The sequence below is a fragment of the Leptonotus elevatus genome, chromosome 18 (assembly GCF_054856555.1).
Source record: "Leptonotus elevatus isolate MCC_2025b chromosome 18, RoL_Lele_1.0, whole genome shotgun sequence".
NCBI lineage: Eukaryota > Metazoa > Chordata > Actinopteri > Syngnathiformes > Syngnathidae > Leptonotus > Leptonotus elevatus.
The window spans coordinates 11,877,684-11,891,677 of record NC_141256.1 but is presented as its reverse complement, the minus strand read 5'-3'; the positions used below and the strand labels follow the sequence as shown (position 1 = coordinate 11,891,677).

Below are 13,994 nucleotides of genomic sequence, written 5' to 3'. Positions count from 1 at the left end.
TTCGTGGTGACAGTGGACAAGATGGTCGCCCATTGCTGGAGCTCTCCATGCAAGCCGGCGAGGCCTCCTTGTTCGCCGACCCCGCTCACTCGACCATTGAAAGGCAGTTTGCAGTTTGCAACGGCAGAGCCTAACCCAAGACACGCTTAGGACCGCCCCCTCATTTGAATAACATTTCGACCTGACAGAGCATCTGCAGCATGAAATAAATGTGAGAGGAGAGCGTTTTTATTTATTTATTGATATTTAATTCTATTTATATATTTATTTGTGTATTATTTTTATTTTTTGAATCATGTTTTTTATTTTTGTGTTTTTACTTTTATTTATTTATTTAGGGATATATATTTGTTGTTATTTTTATTCCCATTTATATTTATTTTTGGTGTTTAATTTTTGAATTATATTTTCTATATCCGTTTTTATTTCCACTTTTAGTCATTTATTTATTTATTTAGTCATTTATTTTTTAATCTTGGCAGTTTTGGTCCTCCATAGACTTGAGACTTAGTTGTGACTTGCACATGTTCCCTCCCCCTTCAGCTTTTAAGTAAAGTATTTTTTATCCCCAAACAAGCCTATTTCGGTACAGTTTAGCGCGTCACTTTCATTTTCCCCTTGCATTCATCACAAATACAAGTCTTTTACAGAAATTATAGCAATTATTTTAGGACTGCTGCCTTGCGTCACTTTTGATCAGCGTCTTATATGTTGACTTCTAAGCTTTTTACATGTGAAGGTAATACTGTGTGTTTCATCCGCCGCCACTGCGCTAATTCGAATCATGCCGAATGCCGTCAAAGGCACAGTTACGCGTGACAGATCGTCGGCGGCTAACTTGATTAAATCACGCACGGTGGCACAACAAAGACACCAGCATCTTTGCTCTTGTGCATATCAATGACACACTCTATTCCATAGACAGTCAATATATACCTGTAGATATTTTTTTTTAGTATGTATCGTTTCCACTAAACAGCAATGCTATGGTGTAGTTGAAGCAATTTTTTTCTGAATTTAAAACATATTTACACATTCGTAATCATTTTTGAAACATTTGTTACATTTGTAAAAACATTTTAGACAAAGAAAATCTTAACCAAATAAAAAACAACAACCTAAATTTGTTTTAAATGCAGTTTTAGTTAATTTTTTTTAATTTGAATAATTACAGTAAATGAAAAAAAAAAATCATATATACATATTTTTTTATGTATCGAAAGTGCAAGCGATATTGGTACTTGGTATCAGTGGCTACTCAAGTACTCATACCAGTATCGGTCTGAACGTGGTATTGAACATCCAGTAAGAAGTACAATAAAAAAAAAATAATAATAGTACAAGTTGTACATTTGTAAAAAAAAAAAAAGAAAAAAGTTACGTTTAGATATGCAAATCTGAAAAAGCAATGTTATGAAAATGTAATAATGTGTTAATGTGCAATGTAACTTAAAATAAAAAAATATATATTTGTGCTTATATGTATATGTATATATATGTATGTATGTGTGTATGTATGTGTATGTATATGTATATATATATATATATATGTGTGTGTATATATATGTATATATGTATATGTATGTATATATGTATGTGTATGTGTATATATATATATATATATATATATATATATATGTGTTTTCTGTCGTTGAGGAGAAACCATAATTCCAGGATTCAGATGCCGTACACCCCATCACTACCGCCCCATTTATTAAAGGCTGCAATACATATTTCGCCGGCATAGACCAACACATCTCGGGCTCTGAGCATGAAATATAAAAATGGTGTGTGCTTGAAGTGTGCAGCCTAATATAACACGAGACTAGCATCATCCTTTTTTTTTTTTGTACGCGTGAATGCAAAGAGTTCTGAGGATCGGTAAAAGACGGTTGAACAGGGAGTTGCACATTTTTTAATGAGAAGGACGTATGGCCTGTTTTTTTTGTTTTTTTTTGCATACAAACAATAGGTTTTAATCACACCGGAACAGCAGCAAGTGAGTGTACTCCACTTCCTGTTTTCTGCCGCACGCCACTGAGCTGACTGCAGCCCGTAATGAGCTGCCTGGTGTCTCAGCAGCTCTGATCAAGACTTCCCTGTGATCACTTCCCAGTGTAATCCCTCGTCGGCCGGCTTCCTCGCAGCCAGCGGCCCGCTTCCCATTAGCTCCGCCGCCATATCGTGCGTGGCCACGTTAACTCTTTCCAGGCCGCATTCATGAAAGGTCCCGGCTACAAACACACACGCACACACAGGCACAGATATCGTCGAACAGAACCTCGTGTACATTCTGCAGCATCTAATGAGACCCACTTGCTGTACAAGACATGGGGGTGAAAAGGAGGCGCAGATAATAACGCAGTCCGTGGAGGTGACCGCTTAGCCTCCGGTTTAAAATGCCACACATTTACATTAATTTCCAGATCCAGGTTTAGTGCTGCGTGGTGCTGAATATGTGACCTTGACACACACACCTCACAAACAGCATATTAACAAATGCGTCTAAATGTCATACTTTACAATATGTGGCCTTAAAAGAGAACACGTTGGCTGACCGTCTTTGTGGCAATCTGCTTCTTTCTTGACAATCGCGCCATGTTTTTTGTGGTTCAATAAAAAAATGATAGAATAGTATGGAGGCCAGGGGTGCTCAAGTTCGATCCTCGAGAGACCCTTTTCCATGTTTCTCTCCACTAACACACCTGATTCATGATCAGGATCGTTATCAGGCTTTAGCAAAGCTTGCTGATTAGCTGATCATTAGATTCAGCTGTGCTGCAGGAGGGAAACATGGAAAACAGGCTGGATAGGGGCTCTGGAGGACCGAACTTGAGCACCCCTGCTGCACAGGGTAGCAGTTTTGGTGATGTGTCTGGTGCTCAATCGCTTCATGTGTGGCAAAGATTCGCAAAGTTTTTGTAATTTTTTTTAATTCATAAAGTGGTCCACTTAAATCACGTTTTGCCACGTCGCTTGGTGTGCGGCGGGCGTAAGGGTTGATTTTGATAAAAAGTTACAATTGTATATTTGTAGAAATTGGTAACAAGCATTATTGCCACCTACCGGGCCGGAGTGCAACAATCGTGACGAATTGTCCAGCCTTGGCAGAGGTCTTATTTATTAAATGACACGTAACAACCACTGCCTGTCTACCTGGTTCACAATTTCGAGTGCTACTAGTGTTATTTTTATCTTCTAAATTCACTGAATGCTGCCTCTTTTGCGCCGCGTTGAAGCCTTGAATGGACGACGGGTCGCTGCCGAGGATAAACGATCCCCCCCGGCCGGGGAGTAGTTGGAATCCCCGCGGGCTCGTGAGGTCAGATCTTGCAAATATGTGGATTAACTTCGGCTTTTTTCCCCTCGCCCTCCTCTCTTAGGCCCTTTGCGAATCCCCCGTCCGCACGTCGCTGTATCAACACGGCCTTGTGTCCTTGCTGCTGCTGCTGAATTATTCAACAACAGCAATGCTCATATCTGCCCGGGCTGCAGCTTCATGCAGTGACTTTAACTGTAGGTGCGGGGGACCAATAGTCCCGCCTCGTAACTGGCTCGCGAATCCACCCCCCTTCCCTCACTTTTACTGGACACAAAGCAGTTTATTTTACACATTTTACTACACAATGATGCCTCGGCACAAGTTGAATTGAAGTTATAAGAAACTCAACTTGTAAATCAGTAGAATATTGATGAGGCAGCATGTGATTTGTCCATACTTTTTCCCAAGTAACAATTGTTTACTCAGAAGACCTTCCTCCACTGCATTCCCGTCATCTGCCTGATGCAGTTTCTGATCAAGAAAACATAGCAAGAATCTCATTGCTTTTGACTCATTTAAGATGCCCCCCCCCCTCTCTCCTCCAAACCACCCCAAGTAAGACACTGCACAACACTGGTCACAGTATAAAAAATGATTTTGTCCTTGTTGCTATTGCTGCATGAATAATTCAACATTCCTATCGCAGCCAAGGGGACCAAAGCTCCAACATACCCGACTAGCTAATCCCCCCCACCCTTCACTTCTTTACCACTCCACCATTTCCCACCACTTCTTTACCTCTCTCTGTTCTATTTTTCCCAAATCCCGTCTTCTCGAGCCCTCTGCTCGCTATCTGTCAGCCGCTCTCCGAAGGACAGCCACTTTAAACCTTTTGCTCACAGCTCTTTCTTTTCTCGCCTCTCAATATCACACCTCCCTCGCCGTCCCAGCCACGACCTCCGGGGCTGGAACAAATATGCTTTCAGGGAACATTTCAGGGCTCCTTTGCTCATTAAAGCTCATTTCTTTGCCGGTATAGGTGGACAAATGGACAGACTTCAGCCCGCGGTTTGCACCACCCCGATCGATGTGTTTATACTCGGCGTTTGTTTGTCACAGTTTGTAAATAGATAAAAGGAGAGGATCCATTTTGAATGGAAAGGTTTGGTGATTACCACATCCTATTGATTTGGAACGGTATCAGATAACCTTAAGAGCCGCGCTCAAAATTAAATTCCATTTCTGTGTAATATTGGACACAGTAGCGGAGGTCAAAATACCAAACTAGTACATCGCAAGTTTAAACGGATTTTCTCTAACTTTCAGGGACTGAATATGATTGATTTTGAAAGATATCAGAGACACAACTGAAACAACGAGTTGCAAACTCGCAATTTTGAACAGATTTTCTCCAACTACAGGGATTATCACTCAGTGACAGAGCAAGAATTCATTCAATTATCGTTGACACAAAAAAGCCATGAAATCATAAGTGGAAAAGGAGGGAGAATTCTATTGATTTTAAACAATTTCCGATTGTCCAAGGTAGCCAACCTCCAAAAAGTATGTTCATTTTCAGCGATACACATTGATTCCAATTTGGTTCAGATTTTCTCCACATGTTTCGGGATTATTTATTTGATCTTGCGTGAAGAAAGTTATTGATTTTGAAGCTCACCACACACAAGATGGCCCTCAATATGGCAGCCAAACTAGCACAGGTCTATTTTGAGGACTCTTAGCATTGCCCATTTTGTACAGATTTCTTTCACCTTTGAAGGATTCATTTCGTTTTTTTTTCTGCTTGAATTCTATTGAGTTTGAATGATATCTGACATAGGACTTACAAAGCTGCAAAAATGACATAAATTTTGCTTATAATCGACTAAAATGGCCAGGAATACAATCCAGTGTTTCTTTTCAGCAGTCGCAAGAATCTTATTATTATTATTATTATTTTTTATTAGATCAGCTTTATGACGGCTCCAATAGTGAAGGTAAAATGTCAAACCAACTCTTCGCTGTTCTCATCTGACTGACATTTGACTGACGATTGATCCAATGCAAGTTTAAAGGTCACGAATAATCCTTTTTTTTTCTCTCCTCTCAGCGTAGTTTAGCAGATGTGCATGAATTATCGTATTTGTATGATCCTCTCACCTCCCCCGTTCCGTAATCTTCCATCATTTTTGTCACATTCATCAGCCCTCGACGTAATCGGTCCATCGGGCCATCTCCTTTTAATTAATTTGCAGACGCGGTAAACATGGCACTCACTGTGTCGCTGCAGCACTTTGAAAAAAATAAAAAACATTAAAAACACAAAATGGCCTTTTATTCACTGTTTTTATGAAGCCATGAAAACATTTCAGGGCTCTGAAGAGGGAAGGTAAAGAAGAATCAGCAAGACAAAAAGTGTTGTCAATTTTGATTGTAAACCACAGAAAGTGGGCCACCATTGGAAATAATTAGTTGGGATGATTTATTGATCCAAGGCGAGGAGATAACATGTAATTCACTAATGGAGGCCCAGTGAAGAACATCAGAGAGGAACAGCTGGAAGACTCCGCTTTTACTCACCTTTACTACTATGTTATCGCAACGGCTCGCTAATGGAAGCCCCCGCTCGTATTGGAAAGATATTCATCATGCCGCTTTGGCTAAGATGATGCAGTAATGCATTTTGGACAGAGCAATTTCCCCCTGCAAACCCACCAAGAGCAATTCGTTCCGCTTTTTATACTGACTCATTTGTTTGTTTTTTCCTCTCTCTATAAGGTCTAAAGAGTTCACACTGGCTGTAAGAACAACTTGTAATCTTGGGGTCAGCATTCTAAATGGAGAGCAATATTATTTCTTCGAGGGGGTGACTAATTACCTAACTGACTTGACTAAGGAACAACTGGATCTTTCAACACCTATTTAACTCATTCACAAAATACAAACATAACCAAACAATTGCTATCCAAGGGAGTAACTAAGGAGCCAGTTGTTAACTGACCAGCTAACTATTTAACTTGTTTACAGAATAAAAACATAACCTTTGTTCTTATTGTTTTGTATAATCCTGGTAACTAATTACAAAACGGAGACAATTGCTAGCTACGCAACCAAAAAGCTAGCTAGCTAGTTAGTTATATACAAGAAACAATTTTTTTTATTTGTTAATTGTTGTGTTATCTTGGTAACTATCTACAGAACTGAGACAATTGCTAAGTAACGAGAAACAAAGAAAAAAACAAAACTGTCTGACTTAACTAACTCAGTAACAAATTAAGAAGGTAGCTAACTTACTGAAGCAAGAGAGCCAACAGCTAACTACCAAGCTAATTATTTAACTTGCTCTCTAAATTGTCCTGTATCCTTATCCTTTTCCTTTTTTTTGTATTAACCCAAGTAACTGTCTACATAACCAATGACACAATTGCTAGCTAATTGGACGTCCGCTAGCCAGAGGCTGAGCTGCAGTGGGGTTGTTTAAAGATTAGTAGACAATTACACTTTTTGTTCCTTAAATAATGTTCTGTGTGGGAACTGCCTGTGGTACTTATACTGAAATAGAAATATATGGAAGTAAAACAACAAATGTGGAAAAAAAAAAAGCTTGAGGTTTACAAAAAATACAAAAAAAAACATGCCAATTAAAAAAACTAAACAAATAGAGGCGGTCAAGAGATTTCGAGGTGACATTCAGTATGCAATTTGCTTGTACGTTTTTGGCCTGGAAGATTTTTCATAGAAATTTACTGTCATATTGACCTATTCAAATTTTTTTATGATTACGTATTGTTGGACCCAAATTTTGTCGTAAACTGAGGACCCCCGGTAAGCAACAGCACAGAGTGCCTCAGCTCGACTATAACCCCAAGAGTGCCTCATCTTTCCTGCCGATTTGAAAACCATGCCTCGCTAAGGCTTGAGCTTAACAAGCATTTAATTGTTTAGATCGATGCTTTTTCCTCCGCTCCTCTGAGAGCGTGCAAGCCAAATCCTCCTCGTGAAGGTTGTAGCACTCCCTCTTTGCTGTTGGTATCTTACACGCATCCCATTCATAAGAGAGTGTTTCTACAGAGGCGTCTTGCTTGATCGCCAGACCGAGCACCGGCATCACCTTTTGCCTCAGACGCAACAATGCTCGCAGGGCTACCTCGCGTCGGCGTGCGCGAGAACGCTGTGAGGCTAATTTGGTTTATAAGGAATATCCTTGTTAATAATTGACTCCCACCGGGCGAGTGTGAGGAGGAGGGAGAGGAGTTCTTACTCGATAAGACTACGAATGAGCTTTTAATCTGATAGGATAATGGAAGGAATTTAGAGGATGCTTCCACTGACAGGTGAGCCTTAGTATAGCCATTTAGGGTAAATGTATAAGTGACGCAAGAATTGACAGTTATTCATTGATTCGGTAATTCCACAATATCTTATTATGGGCGGCACAATGCCACTGCTTCTCCTGTCTTCTAAATAATAGTAGTTTGAATTGATTTGTTGACCACTAGGCCGGGAGTAGTAGAAATAAGTGGCTAACTTATGTGACATATTGCCACCTTTTAAATTGATTTGTTTGAATACAACTCCATAATGTAGTCTATCCGTTTCACTGCAATATAATGTGATAACTGTGTTGGATCGCAACTCAGCTAGGGGCTAGCTAAATGGTTGTGCACTTGTGAAACCACTCTCAGGATATCTTACGGTTTGAGATTGAGGTAATGCTGGGCGATATGACGATATTTATCATAAAGACGATTGAAAAAAAATTGGCGTCTCATTTTCTTCCTATCGTGTCTATCGTGATTTGTCGCCAGGTGGCAGCCTGAACAAGCGGACATGGCAGTGAATGATACATAGCCGTCATACATTACAAGCTTACGGTGCCAAAGTAAACCTAACATCCATCCATTATCTGAACCGCTTGTAATCAATGAAAATTAAAAGAATACGAGGTGGGTAAATGCAAGTAATGAATACTGCTAAATTGAAAAACTTAACTAAAATAACAAACCTGTAATTATTAAATACCTAGGAAAAGACGTAGAAGCCTTGCTATGCTAACCGGCTAACGTGATCGTGAAACTAACATTAATTTAAGTGCATAAGTGATGTTACACTTTTTACAAAGTTCTCGCTGGTACCGTGTTAAAGCGGAGCGTGGCAAACTTTTAATAGAAAAACAGCTGGCCTTTTAATGAGTATCTGGGGAGAAAAAATTTAATGCTACATACTTAGCTAAACAGGAAGTGATGTGATGTGATTGTTACGGCGTGCCGTATACGACAACCAGGAGGAGGAAGATTAAACAGGCTTGATAAGCGATTCAGAAAAATGGATGGATAGCCTATACTAAAGTGAATACCTTTCATATCACTAAATATTTGTTTTCACATTGCAGTCCTGAGTTATGATATTGACTTAAAATCTGCACAATAAATTATTTCAAAACGACATAACAGTAAATCTCATCTTTTTGTTTTGTTTTTTTGGAACAATTTCTGTCTGAAACATTTTTTGTATCCCCTATTTAGATTCATAAATACATTTGTAAAAAAATATGTCAGTGGTTACTGTGCGTCTTTTGTGAACTCAACTCAACCAATATAGTGGAAAACTGAGCAAGAACAGTGCTCCATAAAGCAAAATCCCTGATGTCATGTTCCCTGGAATTCTGGGAGCTTCTTTGCGGGCCCTTTTGCTTACTTCTACCTGGACAATTTTTGAAGGCTCCACAATCTCTGTAAAAGCGCCATCAAAACACTTGTCTTTGACATATCTGTGACTCCAACTCCGTATGTACAATTCAGTGCTGCGAAGAAGCAGAATGTCAAGCATAGGTTTTACCAGGGGGTGTAAAAAAAAAAAAAAACACACACCTGTTCCTCATGCATGCCTGAGGTGACTAAGAAATAGTTATATCCTATTTTTTATCTTTAAGCCTGTGACATTAATTTACTCTGGTTTGTGCTAAAGAATTGCTCAAACCCATCAAACATTTGAGTATAGCACTAGGAGACCATTTTTCAGTCAAATACAGTCATTTAAAAGTTATTTTCCAGAATTAATAATGGTCTTCATCTTAGCACTTATCTACCACTTGACCATTACATAAAGTGAAAAGTAAGGAAGATTTACTGTTTTTCTCCACTTTGCAGCCCGAATGTTTTCTTCAATGCGGTGGAGTGCTTCTGTGTGGAATTTTTGTCCATTTGTGGCACTCCAGGTCATTGATGTTATAACAAACTCCTCAAACCGTGCTTTAATTGGCCTTAGGAGTACGAAAGGCTCTTCCACCAAAGTATTCCCACACATTTTGAAGCAAACAATCATCCAAATCCTCAAATTACTGTAACCCTCTTGTCATGGGTCAAATCGACCCGTTCCCCTGCTTAGCGTAATCAATAAACACAAATCACATTGTCATGGTTCATTTAATATATTTGTTAATAATGGGATATTAAAAACTGTGTTTAATGGCGATTATTTTGCTCGTTTTTCCAGCATTTTTGGATGATTAAACAAGCCATGAGTTAGTTGGATCCAGGAAAATAATTGCTGAGAAAGTGTTATCAATAGTGTACTCCTTATGTAAAGTACCTCGTTAGAACTTTTGTTCTTTTACGTCAGGCAGTATCTATGTAAAATTTACTTCATTGTACCCATAATGCATTGTTTTTTGATCCCTGCTTGGGGAACTTACCAAGTTGTCACTCTTGTAGAAAATCCATTATATTATTTAAGTACATGCATTTCTGGATTTATAGTGTTTTGACAAAAATATGTAAAACCAATTTTATAGAAAAAAAAAATAACGGCTAAGGTTCGGAGCTCTCCTCCAACCTCGTATTGATTAAATCATTGATCGGGCTGTATAAACTTATACATAGCGATCTGCTTATTTGCAAGCAAACTGGAAAACTGCCTGCAGTAGCAAGGGGAACGGTCGCCCAAGCCCCCGCAATCGTGCTCCGGTGCGGCTGAAATGCAAGAGGCTCATTAGGCCCACAGTTCCCCGATGAGACATTTAATTACAAGCTTGCGCTACTCGCCTTGCATTCCAACGCGTGTTACCGCCGGAGCAGGAGCTCTATGTCATGTCGCCATGTTGGTCAGTGGAAGTTTGTCTCAAAGCACTAAAGACAATGTAGTGATATTGTCAAGTTGCTTTTACAGTGAACTCTAACTATTCTTGGGGGTTTGGGACTTAGCTTTGACGTGAATAGTGAAAATTTGGTTATAGTTGCCTGTATTAATATTTAAATAAATAAATAAATATACACATGAATTTACACCTGCATATATGGTATTAAACTCCTTTTTATTCTATAATGAAATGACTCCTGAATTCTGGCCCACAACTTTAGTTCGGCACTTCCTCATGTTGAGCCTGAGTTTGTTACTAGCTGATCACTTCTTGAGGGGGGGTTCACTACTCTGATTTCTCTGCTGCGGAGCCTCACCTGTCTGTCGGACCTCTCATGGAATTTTCCATCTTTCTGCTGTCAAACCGGCCAATCATAACAGCAGCAGTGCGTTTAGGGCATTACAGAGAGAGCACAAGATAACATAGATAGGCATGATTTGGTGTGTTTTTCAGTGAATAGTTATTTAGAACAATTTTACTGACTGGATTTGGCTGTATATTTGCAGGGTATGACACATCAGGATGCCGATGTGCTGAGCAGACACCAACGCTGCATTGGAACGTCCCTCATGCAGTCACCGTTCCGGGGGGGGTGAAATGGAATTATAGAGCCCTTAATTCGTTTGGGTAATCCCGCCTGTCAGCTGCTATGGAGAGAAGTCATCTCCCGGGACCACAATCATCAAGTGGCAAGCGTCATCCAATTAACTGGCCAGGCCAAAGTGGCTGGGATTTACCCGGCCTAAAAGGTAACTACACGCACTAGTTAGTTGTGGGATTTACAACAGTTGGAAAATATAATCCCTCGGTGATTCCCTGCTGCTGCCAGATCCCGGGGAATTAAAAAGTAATCAAATTCCACTCACTTTTACTGGCGTTTTACCGCGCACGATGGAAACGCCTCCAAGCTGAATTTATTATTGATAGTGCTCATGCTAAAGGGAGTTGCGAGAAAATTATTAACGAGGAAAAGTGTTAGCGCCTGCATGTGGTGGGAATAGAAACATCCAAGTAAGCAGAAAGGCACATCGACAGCAATTTTTTAGGTAGGACGCAGCAATAATAAAAAATTGGCGGAATCAGCATGTCGTAGTATTGTTGTTGTTGCAATCTACCGATGTGTTTGTCTGGCCCTCCGTCATCTGCATGCAAACTTACATTTGTGGCTAATGGGCTTTTTTTCTGCAAAAGAAAAAAAAAACTTGCTCCCTTCTTGCTAGCTAGCTAGCTACTTAGCTTTGAATGTTAGTTTTCTACGATATCTAGCTAGCTAGCCTTAGAGGGAACAGGGCCTTTGGTGTTACAGAAAGAGTACAAGAATTAAGGGATAGGCACAAATGTGTGGTTTTATGTTGTACAAGAAATAGTAGTTGATTCACCAAACAGCAAGGTTTTATTCCGACAAAAACATGTCATGTTAGGACACTTGGGAACTGTTTTAATTTGTGGAAAAATGCAAGCCGTCATGTGTCAACATGGGCTTTGTGTGAATTGCACACTTCCTGCATAAAGGCACATTGTGACGACATGACAAATTTGCTCTCGCTGTGTGCCAATCATCTGCAACCAGCCAGATGATGGTTTGATGCCACGCAAAATGGGCTACATTCGCAAAAATCAAGCTGCCACCAGTTTTTAGATTTGAGCTTATTTTATAATAGACAAGGTTGCGCAACCAAGTTGTGTGTCAAGTTTGCTTTCTGAAGTTGCGTGACAAACTCCTAACTAAATTTGGGAATGGGAAGGTTACACGTGCAAAGCTGGCTGACAAGGCCCTGACATCGTTGGCATGGCAACAAAGGAGACAACAAGCATGACAGTGGGTGACACAACGCCATTCAACGAACGTCCTTCAGTGACATGAAAACGAAATCCCCCGCAGTAAGAATCTAGCCTTATTGATGGCTAATTGCACTTTAAGTTCCTCCCGTCAGTCTTCCAATCTAATCAAGTGGAAAATTAATATTTCAAAATGGTGTATTTTTCGGCTCTCTGTTCGCATGATAATGAGAGAGGCGTAGCTGATTTGCTCTTTAATTACCCCCGTCCACAGCTTCTTTGTGCCACTTCACAGAAGCAAATTAGTGCACAGCTATTGTATTTTTTACATATAGAATTATATGTATGGTATAATTCATAAAAAAAAAGTGTCCTGTGACCTTGTTGTCTTGTGTATGCGGCACATGCTGTGAACAAAACACAAGTATGAATGCTCATCTGTGCATCGAACAACACTGCTGCTCTGCTTAGCTTTTGGCATTGATAGTGTTTGCATGTCATGTTTCCGTCTGCTGCGGTCAAACAATTTCCTGGTTCCCTCCTCCGCTATCCTCATTCCAAAATCAATACCTAGGAGGGAAACCAGTATTTACCCCAAATGGACCTGACATCTCATTGTCAACAGGATTCAGTATTGACAGTCTTGAAAAAAGGCTCGCATCCCATTTACCGTTCTGTTTGGAATTCCATACTGCCTTAGAATTGTTCACGTGATCTCCCTATTGACACTTCTGAATGCTTTCTAAGAGTCTAATAACATACAGTATCTAATGGTGTGTTGGAATTCAATGCACATTTCTATGGTCCTTTTCAAGGAGTATCATCTTCCCTCTCTGCGTTTTGTATGTAATCAGTACTTTTTCTTTGTCCCACAAAAGGTTGCAGAAGTTACACAGTTCTAGGGGTGATATAGAAGTTCTGTCTGTATTCCATCAGGCCCGGGTGCTTTATTATTAGTATTTTTTTTAACCTTTTTGTTGTTTGTCTAAGCTGGTTGACTGATTTGGCTTCCACTGTGTCTACTTCCAATTCTTCTTCTGGATCTGGCTGGTTTCAAATAGTTTGGAAGTGTTCCATCCATTTCTTATACCTCCTCCTTTTTCAGGGAGTCAAACTTTTTTCCCCTTGATTGTGAAGTAACGTTTGTTTTTTCATTTTCCCTGATAGTCACCACTGTTTTGAGTGGACATCTCTGAAGAGTACCTGCATCTCCAAGTTTTTCTCAAATCTAACGCTATATTAGTGACAAATACATTTTTTGATCTCTTGAAATTTTGGTTAAAATTTCACTATGGTAGTCACTCTGCACCCCTGTATAGTCCGTACATCAGAAAAATATTCTCCAGCCTTCTTTAAGAAGTATTAATTATTTTTTTTATATTGTATAACGAAAATATATTTTCAATTTTAGTTTTGGTTACTTTGTTAATTTTTGTTAACTATAATATTCTTGATTTGTACAATGGCATGAAAGGATTGAAGTCTTGCGGGTCAGTAGACCTCTCTTTCGTTTGCACCTTTTTCTTTCCATCTTGTTTTGCATATTGCTAATGCGTCTAACTCGTAAAACACAATAGAGATTGTCCTTCTTAATAGTAGTTTTCCAATTGTGTACAATTGGATGTCAGAACGTGCCATTTCGTGCACCTCGTCTCCTTTCGGCTTTGTCCGGATGCTGTTATAGATGCACTACCAAACTGCCTTTCTTCATCTGGTGCAAAATATGCACTTTTTTTTTCTTGCGGCTTCCATAGCATACACTTTTTTTTAATTTTGACCCAGCTGACCACGACCATCCCTCCCTCACCTCTTTTT

The 13,994-nt window shown here is 39.6% G+C and overlaps 1 protein-coding gene across 2 annotated transcripts in view; it reads left to right on the top strand.

Moving 5' to 3' along the window:
* LOC147158617 (MAM domain-containing glycosylphosphatidylinositol anchor protein 2) overlaps positions 1–13,994 on the top strand; it is a 223,234-nt gene that overhangs the window by 36,119 nt on the left and 173,121 nt on the right. For both annotated transcript variants that reach the window (XM_086060428.1, XM_086060426.1), the window contains exon 5: positions 10,907–11,149. In XM_086060428.1, the coding sequence (XP_085916554.1) occupies positions 11,050–11,149 (100 nt within the window). In that variant the 5' untranslated portion in view covers positions 10,907–11,049. The remainder of the gene's footprint in view (positions 1–10,906; positions 11,150–13,994) is intronic.